Here is an 18,515-nt window from a genome sequence, read left to right on the forward strand (position 1 = left end):
AATCTGCTACCAATAATCTCTGCCTAAATCCACGACTGAGGGAGGGGGCCTGGCAGCTACATGACTCTGCCGCAGAGAAGGGGCAACAGGTGGAGATATGGATTCTACACTGAGTGTTCACTGTCTAATGGGGCTGAGCCTCAGAGGGGGCAGACCTGACATGGCATGGGGCCTCACACTCAGAGCCACACCCGAGGGGAAGTCATCTACACCCGTGTGACACTGTGCCTGGACAACAGGCCTTCCTCCTCCTCTTGAGAGAAGAAAGAGATGGGCTTTGACAGCAGACACAAGTTCAAATCTGGGTCCCAGCCCTTCTGAGCTGTGGGAATTTTGGGAAGTTACTTGAGTTCCTCTCTCAGCTCCTATACCTGTAAAATGGAGAGAAAACCTACCTCGCAGGGCTGTTGGAAGGATTCAGTGGAATAACATATGCAAAGCATCTTACCCATCCTCTGGTCCTCAGCAGGACCCCATGAGTGTAATGCTTTCCGAAGCCACTGTATCTTCCACTTCTCCCTCCCTCCAGGCCACAGATATGTCAGGTCTCCCAACCCTAAAAGCACTGTCCCTACTAACCTGGAAAATGATGATTTTCAGGGATGTAGGAGGATAGATCAAAGACTTTGGCAGGGGGCGGAATAAAGGAACCAGGGCTTCTTAGAGAAACGGCTGATTCCAGGTCTGGGACAATAAATACACAAGATGAACCTGGAACATCTGGCTATTCCAGAAAGTAAGGAAGTTATCACAGACAACCAATGTTGTGTCAAAAGAGTCAGGGGTCAACTTGAAAATGTTCCAATTGGCCAAAGATGGGACAGTTCGAGCATCAATAAGAATAAATACAATTGTAGTTATGAAACCTATGAGGTCATAATGATATTAAAAACCAACTAACCAGGGCTTCCCTGGTGGCGCAGTGGTTGAGAGTCCACCTGCCAATGCAGGGGACACGGGCTCGTGCCCCGGTCCGGGAAGATCCCACATGCCGCGGAGCGCCTGGGCCCGTGAGCCATGGTCGCTGAGCCTGCGCGTCCGGAGCCTGTGCTCCGCAACGAGAGAGGCCACAACAGTGAGAGGCCTGCGTACCACACACACACACAAAAAAACAAAAAACCAACTAACCAAACCTCATTAGTCATCATTGGCAGATGTTAGGGAAACCAACTCATTATTTTAAAAACTGGCAGATAAGGGGAAAGAATTAATTCTGCTCCTGTCTTGGAGTAATCAAAGTAGTTGCTGAAGAGTTTCTCTTTATAGAAGTGTTTCAGTATCATTAGCATTTCATTATAATTTATAACCCCTAATGAAACAACAGATCTGGGCAAAGACTGGCAATATCATGAAAACAGAGACATCATGTACCTCCTGAGGGGAGTGCACAGCACCATCTATGAACTGGTCTTTCCCCTTCTGCCGCCCAAATTGAACTTAAGCCTCATAATGTCTCTACAACTAACTACTGAATTGCAAGGAATACAGGGGTCATAAGAACAGGTTAAATGACACCACAATGTTGAAATCAGCAAAATCCAGACTATGGACAAGTGTACAGGAAAAATGACCCAATTTCTTTAACAAATAAATTAAGAAAGCATTGCCAGAGAGATGGCTGACTTAGAAAAGAGTTTTTAGTGAGTGCTGATGGAGCTTTGATGAGGAAAAAAGATATTGGTCAAATGTGGGACTACGTCTCCACAAAGCACTAATCAATTATCATCCGACATGGCGAATTTAATGTGGAGACACCAACTTGACCAGGTAATCAAGGCTAGCATCACTTGGGCCTCCTGACGTGCTGCGGTGAGAGGAGCACAGCGTCAGTTGCATGGCGCTGCTGCCAAGCGCGAGCCTGAGTTTGGTCATGGGGGAACATTAGAGCCACGCCACAGAGGGGGAGGCCTGTCAAGAACTGTCAAGAACTGTCAAGAGAGAGGACCCTGGGAAGATGGGGAGTAAAGCGCCAGGACTCTGTCTCCCCACCTAGGCGAAAGGTGCACTGGCAGAATCAGTCTAACGGAACTGTTTTGTAACCATGGCATCTATTGAAGACTTGTAACTTCCAGGGCAAGGCTTGGACAGGAAATTGCAGTGGACTTCAGCTCTTAGGATGCTAGCAGCTACCCACCCCTCACTCCCAGTCCCAGGGCAGGCATCTTTGCATGTGTTTCTGGGGCATCCTGCACAGTCTGTGAGAGCCTGGGTGAGCCAAAAGGACCCTGTCCTCCAAATACAGCTGATGACTGCTTCTGACCACAGAGGTGTAGGCAAAGAGGCACCTCCCCCCATTGTGTCAAGCCCCTTCTCCTCCAGCGGAAGTGACTTCCAGGGAATTTTGTTTGTTTGTTTGTTTATTGAAGTATAGTTGACTTATAATATTAGTTTCAGGTGTACAACATAGTGCTGCGATATTTTTATACATTACAAAATGATCACCACTATGGTACTTTGTTACAGCATCCTGGACTGGTTAAGACAGGGAGTTAACACTAGGGGGGCGCTCTTGTCCAACAGCGGTCAGGAGCCAATAGATATATTTCCCCTTTTCATCTCCTTGCGGTTGGTGGTTCTGAGATCCATTTCATGAGGCTCCTCAAAAGGTCCTGTGGGACTGAGCACGTGTCACCCGTAGTGGAGGCCAACTGAATGACAAACTTTTATATCATCTTTCCCTTCCCTGTTCCACTTCCCTTGTTCTGCATACCTTCTGTCTGGACCACATTCCCAAATAAATTACCTGCATGAAAACATGTGATCCAGGCTTTGCTTTTGGGAGACACTGGCTAAAACAATTGCTTCCAGACTAAAATGAAGACTATCAGGATAGGATTTTGGAGCTGGATCACTCTTTAGTCAGATGGCAAAAAAGATTCCATTGCTGGTAATTCCTGGCGTATGATAGCATCAAATAACTAAGATTCTCATATGTGGTAAAAGGTGAAGTGTTGGCATTTGTGATAGCTATGACCCCTGAATGGTATGGGGGCAATGGTAATGATAAGGATTGGCTGGCTTTTAACTGCTTTGGAAGCTTTCAAAAAGAAGAAAATTATAGGCTCACGTCAACTAACTAACAACTCAAGGCATACCGTGAAAGTCAGAGTCTCTGGCAATGTCTAATGAGACTCTCCTCTAAGTTGCAGGGCAGACAGTGTGAAAATCAGATATGGGATCTAACTGATGGTAGCAGAATAGCAAAGGAGACTGAATGCACAGCATCAACAGGTCTCCTGTATCACCGTCAGGACCCTGCCAGGAAAAGAGTAAGACTCAAAGAGCTGGAATGAGGCACTGAGGTGCATGAACCTGAGAATGCTGAACACTCCAGGTCAGCAGAAGCAACCCTCTCCCCTTGCAGAGATTAGCACCACTGTCAAATACTTAAAGGATACAGGGATGATAGTTTTGTTGGGATTAAGTGATGGATACATAAGGGTTCATAAACTATTTAGTTCATCTGTCTGGCTCCTGCAGAAGCCAAACAGAGTCGATGATAATGGGCTACCATAAATTTCACCACGTGGTAGCCCCAATCACAGCTGCCATACTGAATGTGGTATCTTTACTGGCTAGCTTCTAGCACTGACATGTGACTATTGGTCTGGCAAGTGTGTTCTCTATCCTCCTTGGTAAGGATGGTTTAAAGCAATTTGCCTTTATGTAAGAAGGACATCAGCACACAATCACTGTCTCACCAAGAGCATGCTAACTCTCCTGCTCTCTAACCAATAGAGCCTGCGGGGAACTCAGCTGTCTTGACACTCTGCCCAACATCACGCCAGTCCCCTATACTGATGACTTACTAATTGGACTTGATGATCATGAAGTGGTTAAGTAGTTTAGTAAGACTAGAAGATTCAGGCTCCTGACTGTATAGCTGTTAGCATGACTGACGGCCATCTTGGGCCCTTACAGTTTCTCCTCTCCTTTCAATGACCCTACCCAGGACTTTACTGCATAGTGAATCACTTCTCTGTCATCAAGGGCTTAGTAGTTAATAGATATTGCCTAATAATCATGAGCACCAGGTAGCCTCTATGCTCTATTAGCCCCCAATGATGAAAAACCTCCCCTGATGTATTCCTGGTGCCCACAAGACTAGTTACCCATTCACAAATCTTTTTTTTTAATGTAAATTTATTTTATTTATTTATTTTTGGCTGTGTTGGGTCTTCACTGCTGTGCGCGGGGTTTCTCTAGTTGCAGTGAGTGGGGGCTACTCTTTGTTGCGGTGCGCGGGCTTCTCATTGCGGTGGCTTTTCCTGTTGCGGAGCATGGGCTCTAGGCATGTGGGCTTCAGTAGTGTGGCACTCAGGCTCAGTAGTTGTGGTGCATGGGTTTAGTTGCTCCGCAGCATGTGGGATCTTCCCGGACCAGGGATCGAACCCGTGTCCCCTGCATTGGCAGGCAGATTCTCAACCACTGTGCCACCAGGGAAGCCCCACCCATTCACAAATCTTAACTTAGGAATGCATGTGCTGTTTCCAAGCACCTAGCCCCATACCCGAGGTTAACTATGAAATTATCCCAATGGCCCCTCTGCGGTGTGGAGTACAGCTGCGAATGCTTCTGTGTCATTGCCCACCCGATCCCAATCTCACCCACTGATCCACTGATTATATGGAGCTGCCTGCCTCATTTTTCACTCTCAAGATGCCTTCTCAGTTTGGTGGGTGCTTTTCATTCCCTCTGTCCAACACTGACACACTGAAGAAATTTTTAGGGATCCAATAAATCCCTGAATTTAAATTTAAATCCCTAAATAATAAATTTATTAATTAATTAAATAAATAAATGGCATGCCAGAACATCTCTAAAGTAAAGGACAACTAGCTGCATTTTGTATCCCCTACCACTAAGAAGAGTGGTAATTGGCAGAACTCTTTAGATTTTGGAGGCAGCATATTCCACACATGGGAATATTGCTCCAAACCATTTATTAGGTGACCTGAAAGGCTATCAGTTTTGAGTGGGGTTCAAAGCAAGAGAGAGCTCTACGGCACGTCCAGGTTATGACTGAAGCTGCCCTACCATTAAAGCCGCATGACACACAAAAATGCAACGAATCCAAAGGTATCTACAGTGGATTAGAATATTGTAGAGAGTCTCTAGAAAGCCCCAGTAGGAGAGCTGTAACACAGACGCAGGGTTCTGGAGCAAAACTCTGCCTACTGTGAAAGAGAATGACTCATCATTTGAAAAATGGGCTATAGGGCTTGAGCATAGACCCAGCACTGACTATGGGACATCGAGTGACTACTCATCCAGAGCTACTCATCTTGACTGGGTATTATCAGATCCACTGAGTCATAAGATTGGGAGGGCACAGGAGCAATCCATTGTACAATGGGAAAATGGCATATTTGGGATTAGGCCTGAGCAGATCCAAAAGACACATGCTAATTACATCAACTGGTGGTCCAGACTGTCTATGTCCTTTGCTCCTGTGCTTTTCCCTCAACTCATATCTATGGCTTCATGGGAAACTTTCAAAGATCAACTGACAGGAACAAAAACTCAGGTCTGATTTTGAACACTTCCAGGATATTTGATATTAATGTATTATTGCTATTTTCAAGTGTAATAATAATGTCATTATTTTTCAAAAGCATTTCTTATCTTTTATTGATACATACTAAAATATTTACAGTGGAATTATATAATGTATGCAACTTGTTTAAAATATCATGGGGGGAAATAAGTGGGACAGAAATGGCCATGTGTTAAGCCTGAGTTAGGGGTAAATGGGAGTTCATATACTATTCTATTTACTTAGGTGTACATTCTAAACTCTCTGTAAATCAAAGTTAAAAACAGCAACCCAGGGCTTCCCTGGTGGCGCAGTGGTTGAGAGTCCACCTGCCGACGCAGGGGGACGCGGGTTCGTGCCCCGGTCCAGGAGGATCCCATGTGCCACGGAGTGGCTGGGCCCGTGAGCCATGGCCGCTGAGCCTGCGCGTCCGGAGCCTGTGCTCCGCAACGGGAGAGGCCACAACAGTGAGAGGCCCACACACCGCAAAAATAAATAAATAAATAAATAAAATGGGCTTGGGGCTTCCCTGGTGGCGCAGTGGTTGAGAGTCCGCCTGCTGATTCAGGGGACATGGGTTCGTGCCCTGGTCCGGGAAGATCCCACATGCTGCGGAGAGGCTGGGCCCATGAACCATGGCTGCTGGGCCTGCACGTCCAGAACCTGTGCTCCACAACGGGAGAGGCCACAGCAGTGAGAGGCCCACATACTGGAAAAAAAAGGGCTTGAAAATGGTACTTCCCTGGTGGTACAGTGGTTAAGATTATGCCTGCCAACGCAGGGGACACAGGTTTGATCCCTGGTCCGAGAAGATCCCACATGCTGCAGAGCAACTAAACTTGTGTGCCACGACGACTGAGCCTGCCCTCTAGAGCCCATGCACCACAACTACTGAAGCCTGCACACTCTAGGGCCCATGTGCCACAACTACTGAGCCACGTGCTGCAACTACTGTGCTCTGCAACAAGAGAAGCCACCACAATGAGAAGCCTGTGCACTGCAATGAAGAGTAGCCCCCGCTTGCTGCTACTAGAGAAAGTCCATGCACAGCAGTGAAGACCCAGACACAGCCAAAAAAAAGAATAAAATACCTAGGAATAAACCTACGTAAGGAGGCAAAAGAACTATACTCAGAGAACTATTAGATACTGATGAAAGAAATTAGGATGACACAAAGACGGAGAGATATACCATGTTCTTAGATTGGAGGAATCAATACTGTCAAAATGACTAGACTACCCAAAGCAATCTACAGATTCAATGCAATCCCTATCAAATTACCAACAGCATTTTTCACAGAATTAGAACAAAAACCTTTACAATTTGTATGGAAACACAAAAGACCATGAATAGTCAAAGCAATCTTGAGAAAGAAAAATGGAGCTGGAGGAATCAGGCTCCCTGACTTCAGACTATACTACAAAGCCACAGTCATCAAAACAGTATGGTACTGGCACAAAAACAAATACAGGTCAATGGAACAGGATAGAAAATCCAGAGATAAACCCATGCACCTATGGTCATCTAATCTAGGACAAAGGAGGCAAGAATATACAATGGAGAAAAGACAGTCTCTTCAATAAATGGTGCTGGGAAAAATGGACAGCTACACGTAAAAGAATGAAATTAGAACACACCCTAACACCATACACAAAAATAAACTCAAAATGGATTAAAGACCTAAATGCAAGGCCAGACACTATAAAACTCTTAGAGGAAAACATAGACAGAACACTCTTCGACACAAATCGCAGCAAGATCTTTTTGATCCACCTCCTAGAGAAATGAAAATAAAAACAAAAATAAAGAAATGGGACCTAATTAAACTTAGAAGCTTTTGCACAGCAAAGGAAACCATAAACAAAACGAAGACAACCCTCAGAATGGGAGAAAATATTTTCAAATGAAGCAACTGCCAAGGGATTAATCTCCAAAATATACAATTTATGCAGCTCAATATCAAAAAAAGCAAACAACCCAATCAAAAAATGGGTGGGGGCTTCCCTGGTGGCACAGTGGTTGAGAGTCCGCCTGCCGATGCAGGGGACACGGGTTCGTGCCCCGGTCCGGGAAGATCCCATATGCCGCGGAGCGGCTGGGCCCATGAGCCATGGCCACTGAGCCTGCACATGTAGAGCCTGTGCTCCGTGACGGGAGAGGCCTCGGCAGTGAGAGGCCCGCGTACTGAAAAAAAAAAAATGGGTGGGACATCTAAACAGACATTTCTCCAAAGAAAATAAAAAGCACATGAAAAGGTGCTCAACATCACTAACTATTACAGAAATACAAATCAAAACTACAATGAGGTATTACATCACACTGGTCAGAATGGCCATCTTCAAAATGTCTACAAACAATAAATGCTGGAGAGGGTGTAGGGGTAAGGGAACCCTCCTACACTGTTAGTGGGAATGTAAACTGGTACAGCCACTATGGAGAACAGTATGGAAATTCCTTAAAAAACTAAAAATAGAGCTACCATATGATCCAGCAATCCCACTCCTGGGCATATATCCAGAGAAAACCATAATTCGAAAATATACGCACACCCAATGTTCACTGCAGCTCTATTTACAATAGCCAGGACATGCAAGCAACCTAAATGTCCATTAACAGAGGAATGGATAAAGAAGATGTGGTACATATATACAATAGAATATTACTCAGGCATAAAAAAGGACAAAATAATGCTATTTGCAGCAACATGGATGGACCTAGAGACTGTCATACTGAGTGAAGTAAGTCAGAAAGAGAAAGACAAATATCATATGACATCATTTATAAGTGGAATCTAAAAAAAGATTACAAATTAACTTATCTACAAAACAGAAATAGAGTTATAGATATAGGAAATAAACTTATGGTTACTGGGGGGTAAGGGGAGAGGGAAAAGGGGGAGATTGGGATTGACATATACACACTACTATATATAAAATAGATAACTAATAAGGACCTACTGTATAGCACGGGGAACTCTATTAATACACTGTAATGGCCTATATGGGAAAAGAATCTACAAAAGAGTGGATGTATGTATATGTATAACAGATTCATTTTGTTGTACACTTAAAACTAACACAATATTGTAAATCAACTATACCCCAGTAATTTTTTTTTAAATGGGCTTGAAAACATATTTCTCCAAAGAAGATACACAAATGGCAAATAGGCATATGAAAAGACACTCAACATCACTAATAATCAGGGAAATGCAAATCAAAACCACAGTGAGCTATCACCTCACACCCATCGGGATGGCTACACTCAAAAACAAAAAACAAAAACCACACACCGGGGGCTTGCCTGGTGGCGCATTGGTTGAGAGTCCGCCTGCCGATGCAGGAGACACAGGTTCGTGCCCCGGTCTGGGAGGATCCCACATGCCACGGAGCGGCTGGGTCCGTGAGCCATGGCCGCTGAGCCTGAGCGTCCGGAGCCTGTGCTCCACAACGGGAGAGGCCGCAGCAGTGAGAGGTCCGCGTACCGCAAAAAACAAAAACAAAACAAAAAAAAACCACACACCGAAAAACCAGAAAATAGCATTGGTGAGGATGTAGAGAAATGGGAATCCTCGAGCACTGTTGGTGGGCATGTAAAAATGACACAGGCGCTGTGGAAAACAGTATGGTGATTCCTCAAAAAAATTAAAAATAGAACTACTATAAGATCTAGCAATTCCACTTCTGGGTATAAACCCCAAAGAACTGAAAGCAGGGTCTCAAAGAGATATTTGTATAACCATGTTCAGAGCAGCATTATTCAGAACAGCTAACACCAGGAAGCAACCCAAGAGTTCATCAACTGATGAATGGAAAAGCAAAATGTGGTACGTACCTACAATGGAATATTATTCAGCCTATAAGGAAGGAAATTCTGACATAGGCTACAACATGGATGAACCCTGAGGACATTATGCTAAGTGAAATAAGCCAGTTGCAAAAAGACAAATACTGTATGATTTCACTTATATGAGGTGCTTAGAGTAGTCAAAATTATAGAGACAAGGGACTTCCCTGGCAGTCCAGTGGTTAAGACTTCACCTTCCAATGCAGGGTGTGCAGGTTTGATCCCTGGTCGGGGAGCTGAGACCCCATATGCCTCTCAGCCAAATAACCAAGACATAACACAGAAGCCATATTGTAAAAAATTCAATAAAGACTTTAAAAGTGGTCCACATCAGAAAAAAATCTTAAATTAAGAAAAAAAATTATAGGGACTTCCCTGGTGGTGCAGCGGTTAAGAATCCGCCTGCCAATGCAGGGGACACGGGTTTGAGCCCTGGTCCGGGAAGATCCCACATGCCGCAGAGCAACTAAGCCCATGCACTACAACTACTGAGCCTGCGCTCTAGAGCTGGCGAGCCACAACTACTGAAGCCTGTGCGCCACAACTACTGAAGCCCACACACCTAGGGCCCATGCTCCATAACGAGAAAACCACCGCAATGAGAAGCCTGAGCACCGCAACGAGGAGTAGCTCCCGCTCGCCGCAAATAGAGAAAGCCTACATGCAGCAACAAAGACCCAACGCAGCCAAAAGTAAATAAATAAATTAATTAAATTAAATAAATGGTCAGAATGGTAACTTAAAAAAAAATTACAGAGACAGAAAGTAGAATGGTGGTTGCCAGGGGCTGGGGCAAGGCAGGGAATGGGAAGTTATTGTTTCAGGGGCATAGAGTTTCAGTTTTACAAGATGAAAAGAGTTAAGGAGATGGATGGTGACGATGTTTGTACAAGATTATGAACGTATTTAATACCACGGAACTGTATGCTTAAAAATGGTTAAGAGGGTAAATTTTATGTTATGTGTAGTTTACCATAATTTTCAAAAATTGGGGAAAAACCCGACAGTCAAGAACATGAAAGACAGGAAAAGTTCAAAGAACTGTGCCAAATGAAAATTCTGAAAATGAGACATGACAATGACATGTAACATGCCTTCCTAGACAGGATCCTAGACCAAAGAGGAGAAAGGGACACTGTGGGACAGCAGGTGAAACCTGCATGCCATCTGTGAAGTGGAGGTTAACACTGCATCAGTGCTGATTTCCTGGCTTAGGGGGTTGTGTGCTGGTTATGTAGGCGAGTGTCCCTGTTTTGGAGACACGCACACTGGAGTGTTTTGCGTTCATGAAACAACATATCTGCAACTCACTCTCCAGATGTTCAGAAAAAGACTAGAAAGGTAATGAAGCAAACACAGTAATACATTAACAACTGGGGAGTCAGGGTGAAGGGCATAGAGGAGCTCATCCATACACACCTGGAGGCATCTTGATGAACGGCTCAAGGACCTGTACTTCGGCCTGGTGCATGGCCCGCTCTTTCTCCGCAAGGGCCCGTGCGCGGGCCTGAATGATATGTCTCTCCAACATTTCAACTTCATCTAGCCGCTGCTTATAGAGCTCCCGAATCTGGCAGGTGGGTGATCAGATGCACAGAAATATGGTGAGATCATACAGCTTTATTGAATCCCACCCCAGCATCAGGGCTTCCCGTGAAGCACAGAACAGTCACAGAACTGCAGAGACCATCTGGTCTAACCAGACAGATCTGAACTCCGAGACCCACAGAAGGAAATGGCTTAAAGCTTTCATAGTAAAGTCAATTACAGAACCAAGTCTGAAACCCCATCTCCTGACTACTGGCTTCACAGTAAAGAGAGCTGCCATCTAACCTCTGAAATACCAAATATGAGTTAACACACCACCTGTGGCAGACAAAGGGTTGTGTCACCCAGACCCCCTTCAAGGAAGGACTTGCTACCTGGCTGCAGGGAGCATAGTGAGCTGAGAGCCTTCAGCTGTCAGCCCTTTCAGAGTTGATCTCAGCTGCTTGAAAGCACACAGCTGAGACTCCTTGAAGGCAGCTGTGGGCAGTATGGCCTGCTTAGCAGTCAGCCTCAGCAGAGAGGACTCAAGTCAGCTGCTTTCCTCCTTATACAGATAAGGAAGCAGAGTTGCTGTTAGAGCCTGGGCATGCTTCCTAAAATCTGGGCATGAATGCCTCGATTAAGATTGTGGTTTGTGACACAAGGGCAGGCACCCCAAAGCGGACGTGACTTTATCATCTCCGGGGAACAACTATTCAGCTTTCTGCCCTCGTCGTTTCATTTATATATGTAATATATAATGTGTGTATGCGTGTAGGGAAATAAAGATACGTGCTAGCGATATATGCCGTTATGTGTGTAGAATGTGTGTATTCGCCTAAGCGCGTATGTAGAGTGTCCTCCCACTAGAATGTCGGATATACGGCGGCATGGACTTGGTCTGCTCTTTTCCAACTGTATCCCCAGTGCCTGGCACCCAACAGGGGCTGACTCTTGTCGAGTGGCTGAGTCGCGCCCTGGGTCGCCCGCACGGCCGCAGACGCGGTGACGCCGCCGCGCCTCGGGTGAGCACGAGGAGAAGCGCGCGGGACGCCGGGGTCGTGTTACCTGCTGCAGCTGGTCCACGAACTCCTCGTGCCGAGCATCCTCGCTGCCGCGGGCCTTGATCAAACTCGCACTCACCTCCTCGCCAATCACCTCGGCGGTATACAAGTTGCGAAAGACGCCGGTGAGCAAGTAAGAGATGTCTTGGGTGCGCAGCGAGGTGGGGCGCAGGCGCAGCGGGTGCGGCTCGGGGAGCGGCCGGAGCGTGAGCGGCGAGACGCGGCGGGGCCGACCACCGAAGCCATGGTAGAAAGACTCGGAGTAGGCGAGGGAGGACTGGCTGGGGCTGCGGATCCGGGTCGGACGCGGGGTTGGCCTCCACGTCGCCCCAGCGGAGGCGTAGGACTCAGACTCTGCGGACTGCCGCGCTCCCCTTCCAGTCTCCATGGCAACTGAGACGCCGCTAACTCTCTGCCGCACTTCCACTTCCGGCCCGCCTCTTCCGCTTTGCGTCTGTTAAAGGGTGCTGTCGAGTCGTCATCCTCGTAAACGTTCGCACGGCAGTGTTTCCTTTACTGAGAGGACCTTAGTGTGCGGACCGATAGGGAAAAAGTTAATTGGCACAGCCAGGCCCGTCTCATTGCAAAAGCTTCTTCCTATTTACTTTCATCTGCCCATTCTCTAATATGTTCAGCATTTATTAATTCGTTCATTTAATATTTATTGTATAAAGATTCTGTTTCAGGTCTGTGCTAGGAGCTGGAGATACCAAAGGAAGATGCAGCTTCCGCCCTCGCGGAGCTCACAACCGTGTGTGTGTGACCAGTGTTGAGCAAGGCGAGAACAGGAAAACAATTGCAGTTTAGTGGGCTACGGTCAAGGTGGAGAAACTGTTTGTTGTCATGGAACCACAAAGGACAGGAACTTAACCAGTCTACAGAGAAAGCGAGTACAGTGGGTTTTTGGCAGAATGAAGACCAAGCAGAGATTTAGAAGAATGAATAGACTCACCGTCATTAACCATCAAGGAAGTGGAAATTAAAACTACAGTGCAATACCACTACACACTTAGTAGAATGTCAAGATGTTGAATGAACGAACAAACAGGTGAACGAACCACGTGAGTGCGGGTGAGGATGTAGAGCAACTTCTCATGTATCGCAACAGGAATACAAACCAGTATAGCAGCCTTGAAAAACAGTTTGGCAGTTTCTTAAAAAGTAACACATACATCAGTCCCACGACTAGGTGTTATTCCAAGTGAAATGAGAACGTTTGTGCCTACAAAACCCTGTATGAGCAGCTTTATTCATAATCTCCAAAAACTGGAAAAAACCCAAATGTCCTTTCTACTGATAAAAAGATAAATTGTGGGGCCTCCCTGGTGGCGCAGTGGTTGAGAGTCCGCCTGCCGATGCAGGGGATACGGGTTCGTGCCCCGGTCTGGGAGGATCCCATATGCCGCGGAGCGGCTGGGCCCGTGAGCCATGGCCGCTGGGCCTGCGCATCCGGAGCCTGTGCTCCGCAACGGGAGAGGCCACAACAGTGAGAGGCCCGCATACCACCAAAAAAAAAAAAAAAAAAAAAAAAAAAAAGATAAATTGTGGTACATCTGTATACAGCATACTCTCAGCAATAAAGATGAAACAGACTAGTGATACACACGACAGCACAGATGAATGTCAAATGCATTATGCTGGATAAAAGAAACCATTCTCAAAGGGCTACATACACATAATGAATGATTCCATTTAGAGGATATCCATTATAGAAAATGCAAACCAGAAAACAGATCACTGGTTATCAGGAGCTGGTGATGAGAGCTAGTGTTGGCTCCAAAGGAGCATGGGGGAATTTCTTGGGGTGATTGAACTGTTCTACATCTTGATTGTGGTGGTGGTCACAAAACTGTATGGATTTGTCGAAACTCACAGAACTGTACACCATAAAGGGTGAATTTTACTGTATATAAATTATACTTCCATTTTTTAAGTGAAAAAAAAAAAAGAATGAGTAGGAGTAAGCCAGGGGTGAAAGAAAAAGGGCACTCCATGCAGAGGGACCCCATTGTGCTAAAGCTGGGAAAGAGCACTGCAAATGGGAGGAAATGAAAGAAGTTCAGGGGTGGAACTCAGGGAGTTGAGGAAACTGCTAGGCAAGGGCCAGATCATAAATGGATTTGTAGGCAACATTAAGGAATTTAAACTTTATTCTGAGGAGAGTAGGAGGGCCCTCAAGGGTCTGAAGCTGGGTGTGTGGTGGTCAGCTGTATGTTCTACTGAGATCACTCTTGTTGCTGTGAGACAGCAGACTGGGGAGAGGCAAGAGGCATCAGGGAGCTCAATTGGGAAACTCGCGCAGGGGTTAGGAAAGAGGTGAAGGGCACTGGGATTCAAGTGAGAGGAATTGATTGGAGACGGAGCTAAAGGGTGGAATTGACAAGACTTGCTGATGGATAATGGGAGTGAGAGAGAAAAGGGGCCAAGAATGACTGCCACATATCCTGTGTGTGGGATCAGGTGGGTGATGAGATCATCCACTGAGATGGGGAGAGGCCTGCACTTGTCCAAGGCAGCAGCTTGACATCACAGTGACTGCCATCCTTGCCAGAGCGTGGCTTCTGCTCAAAGGTGGTACAACCATCCTCTTTTTACTGCTGGGGTGAGTCTGTGTGCCCTACAGCCTGAAACCCACTTCCTGAGATGAGGCCCAGGATGCTTGCCTGCAGACCTGGGCCACTTCCGCTTCTCGTGGTTGGGCCTGGCTCCCTCATCTCTACTTTCCGGTATCTCTTCCATCCTCAGGGCTGGGAAGCCAGGGCCCCTGTTCTGCATTGTGTACTTGAGAGGATCCTGCTCTGACTCTCCTCAAGCTACACCCTCTCCAGAGTGAGGAGGCCACAAGGTCAATGAGACATGCCCCGTGCCTGCCCAGACATTGTAAGCCCATTGACAGGACCTGTGCAGGCCACTTCTTTAAGGGCTTCTGACCGGTGTGTGCACTAATGGGTAGCGTGGGTGGGGGTGGAGGCGGAGGGAGCTTGGGCAAGTGGGCTGGTTTGTCCAATTGCTCACGTGCATGTGAGCCCACCCACCCCACCACCACCACGGGGCAGGAAAGAGCTAGTAGAACAGTCTGGGGGCCTCCATTGCTCTAGAGTTAGGACGGGGCCTGCCCAAACCAGGTGGTCTTGTGCAGGCTCCCTGGCCCCCTTCCCTACCCTAGGCAATGACAGGACAATGGATTCTCACCATCACCTTTGGCCTCTCCATCCTGCCTCCAAACAGCCTCAGAGAAGGACACAAGAGAGTCTGGCCCAGCCTGGGAGAGGCGTCCCCTTTTTATGTGACTCTCCCACCTTCTGGCTTCAGCTCCCCCGGCTCTGTCCAGGCCAAGGTCTTCAGCAAAGCTCCAATTCCTCCTCTGTGCTCATCTTCCTCGACTTTTCAGCAGTATCTGCTGCTGCCCGCTCCCTCTTAATGACACACTCCCCTCCCTCGCTCCCCACTTTCCTCTGTGCTTCCCCACCTCCACCATCGTCTCCCTCTTCTCCTGGTATCTCTCTGCCTGATAAACTGGTTTCATCCCTGATTCTGCTGTGCCCAGCAACAACTTTCTGTTTGCTCTGTGACTAACTGAATAAATGAATGGTTCCTACCAGGCACCAGTAACAAAGGGCACCAGTCCCCTCACCTATGAGGACTTTGTCAGCATAAAGGGAATTTCCTGAGCTGCCTTCTTCATTTTATAACCTGTTCTGCCGACCAGAATTTGTGTTTTGTTTATCTCTGGGTTCCCACACACATTTTTGGCCTTAAAAATTTTTTTACTTTTAAAGTCAGAAAGAGAAAGACAAATACCATATGATATCACTTATATGTGGAATCTAAAATATGACACAAATGAACTTATCTACGAAACAGAAACAGACTCACAGACATAGAGAACAGACCTGTGGTTGCCAAGGGCAGGGGTAGGAGAGGGATGGATTGGGAGTTAGGGGGTGAGCAGATGCAAACTATTCTGTATAGAATGGATAAACAGGGACTTCCCTGATGGCGCAGTGCTTAAGACTCTGTGCTCCCAATGCAGGGGGCCCAGGTTTGATCCCTGGTCAGGGAACTGGATCCCACATGCATGCTGCAACTGAGAGTTCACATGCCACAACGAAGGAGCCCGAGAGCCGCAAATAAGGAGCCCGCCTGCTGCAACTAAGACCCGGTGCAACCAAATAAAATAATAATAATAAATAAATACTAAAAAAAAGAATGGGTAAACAACAAGGTGCTACTATATAGCACAGAGAACTATATTCAATATCCTGTGATAAACCATAATGGAAAAGTATACACAAAAGAATGTATCTATTCATATAACAATCAATTTGCTGTACAGCAGAAATTAACATAACATTGTAAATCTACTATACTTCAATAGAAATTTTTTTTACTTTTAAATTTCAAAAGTTATACATCATTATGGTAAAAAATTCAAATAATACGTAAAAAATAAAAAGTATCTTCCTCTCAATCTCTTTTCTTGGATTATTTCTATATCCTTCTAGCTACTGTTTCTGCCTATACAAATACAAATATCTACAAAGTTTTTTTAATTCTTAAAAAGTGCCAGGGGTATTATAGTATGCATTATATATATTATTCTACAATTTGCTTTTTTTTCACAGCAATTCAAAGAGGATTGATTTTATTTTGTTTTGTTTTGTTTTGTTTTTGTTTTTGTTTTTGTTTAACAGATGCAGGAGAACCCACTGTAATGGAAATACCATAGGTTATTTAACCAGGTCCCTGCTAGTGAACTTCAACTTGTATAATGTTTCTGTACAAAATACACAGATGATATAGAATTAACATTGCTTGGCCAAAGCATATGTACATTTTAATATTTGAGATATTGCCAAATTACCTCTCAGAACGATTATCCCAGAGTAGACTCCCACTAGCATTGTGTGAGGGCTTACGGACATTTTCAACATGCTTTGAACCATATCCCAAATTTTAGCCCGAGCCCACATCTCCCTTTAAAACTCCAGACTTGTATATCCATCCTGTATCAATACTTGACATCTCACCTTAGCTGTCTGAAGGCACCTCAAACATAATGTGTCCACAACAGAGCTCCCGTTCTTCCTTAGCCTTCCCCATTTCTGCTTCTGGGAGCCCCTGCTTCCAGGGGTCCAGGCCAAAAACCTAGAGTCACCTCTGACTCTTCTCTTTCTTTCACAGCCCCCACTGACCAATCCTGCTGGCTCTCCTGTCAAAATGTATCCAGAATCCTCCCACTTCTCATGACCTCCACTCCCACCACCAGGGTCTGATCCACCGTCTGCTCTCACCTGGATTATTACAAAAGCCCCTTTCTTGGACTCCCTGCTTCAACCCTGTCCCTCCATGATACCCCCCACTTCCAGCAACCAGAGTGATTCTTTTAAGACAAGAGCAGGGAATTCCCTGGTGGTCCAGTGATTAGGAATTCTGCGCTTCCACTGCAGGGGGCCCGATCGATCCCTGGTCGGGGGAACTAAGATCCCACAAGCCAGGCAGCATGAACAAAAAAAATAAAAATAAAAAAACAACCAGAAAAGGCATCTAAAAAAATGCCTTATTTTAGATGGACTTATTTACAAAACAGAAACAGAATCACAGATGTAAAAAACAAACTTATGGTTACCAGGGGGGAAAGGCAGGGAGAGGGATCAATTGGGAGATTGGGATTGACATATACACACTACTATATACAAAACAGATAACTAATAAGGACCTACTGTATAGCACAGGGAACTCTACTCAATACTCTGTAATGACCTATATGGGAAAAGAATCTAAAAAAGAGTGGATAGATGTATATATATAACTGATTCACTGTGCTGTACGCCTGAAACTAACACAACATTGTAAATCAACTATACTCCAATAAAAAAAAATTTTTAATAAACATAAATTAAAAATAAAAAAACAACCCATGAGTCAGATCATGTCCCTCCTTGACTTGAAGCCTTTCAAGTGCTCCCCATTTCCCCCAGAGCGAACGTGGAAGCCCTTAGAAGGCCCAGCAGGACTTGGGCCCCATTTCTTCTCTGGCCTCTCTCATTCCCCTCTCCCTCGCTCGGCTCCCTCTGCTGCAGCTACACCTCACTGACCCAAGCTCATCTAGGTTTGCTTTTCTGGGGGAGGGATTGGGCAGGGCTGGCTCTGAAGCACAGCTGGAAAGTTGACATTCTTGGGTTGATCCTCCCCCCTCCCCAGGCCTCTAGAGAGGGTAGGGGTGGAGGGGCGAAGGGAAGTGACCTAAGGTGGGCACCAGCCCTGGCACTAGGTGTCACCTGTCTCCAGTCATCCCAGGAACCCCCTCCCCACACCCCCCGTCACACACTCATCGGAGACAGGATGGTCAGCCAGGGGTGGGGAGATGCCTGAACCCCCCCCACCATTAGACAACTCGTCTCTGGGCACGCGTGGCCCCTCTGTGCCTGCTGAAAGCCCGGTGAGTCACCAGGATCTCAGGGAATCCTGCAGAGGTAACTTACAGAGATCTGGGTTTTAGGAGGGTAATCTAGGCATCTGGCCAGGGATGGGCCCACAGA

General features: G+C 46.1%; 1 protein-coding gene across 1 annotated transcript in view; it reads right to left on the minus strand.

Annotated features, from left to right (window-relative positions):
• The window catches only part of DLEC1 (DLEC1 cilia and flagella associated protein), an 86,013-nt gene extending 72,430 nt beyond the window's left edge, over positions 1-13,583 (minus strand). The window contains 3 exon segments of the mRNA XM_082639269.1: positions 10,802-10,952; positions 11,978-13,291; positions 13,525-13,583. Of these exon segments, the coding sequence (XP_082495395.1) occupies positions 10,802-10,952; positions 11,978-12,361 (535 nt within the window). The 5' untranslated portion in view covers positions 12,362-13,291; positions 13,525-13,583.
• Between the last annotated feature and the right edge of the window lie 4,932 nt (positions 13,584-18,515).

Source organism: Mesoplodon mirus (assembly GCF_964341445.2).
Source record: "Mesoplodon mirus genome assembly, chromosome: 12".
Lineage (NCBI taxonomy): Eukaryota > Metazoa > Chordata > Mammalia > Artiodactyla > Ziphiidae > Mesoplodon > Mesoplodon mirus.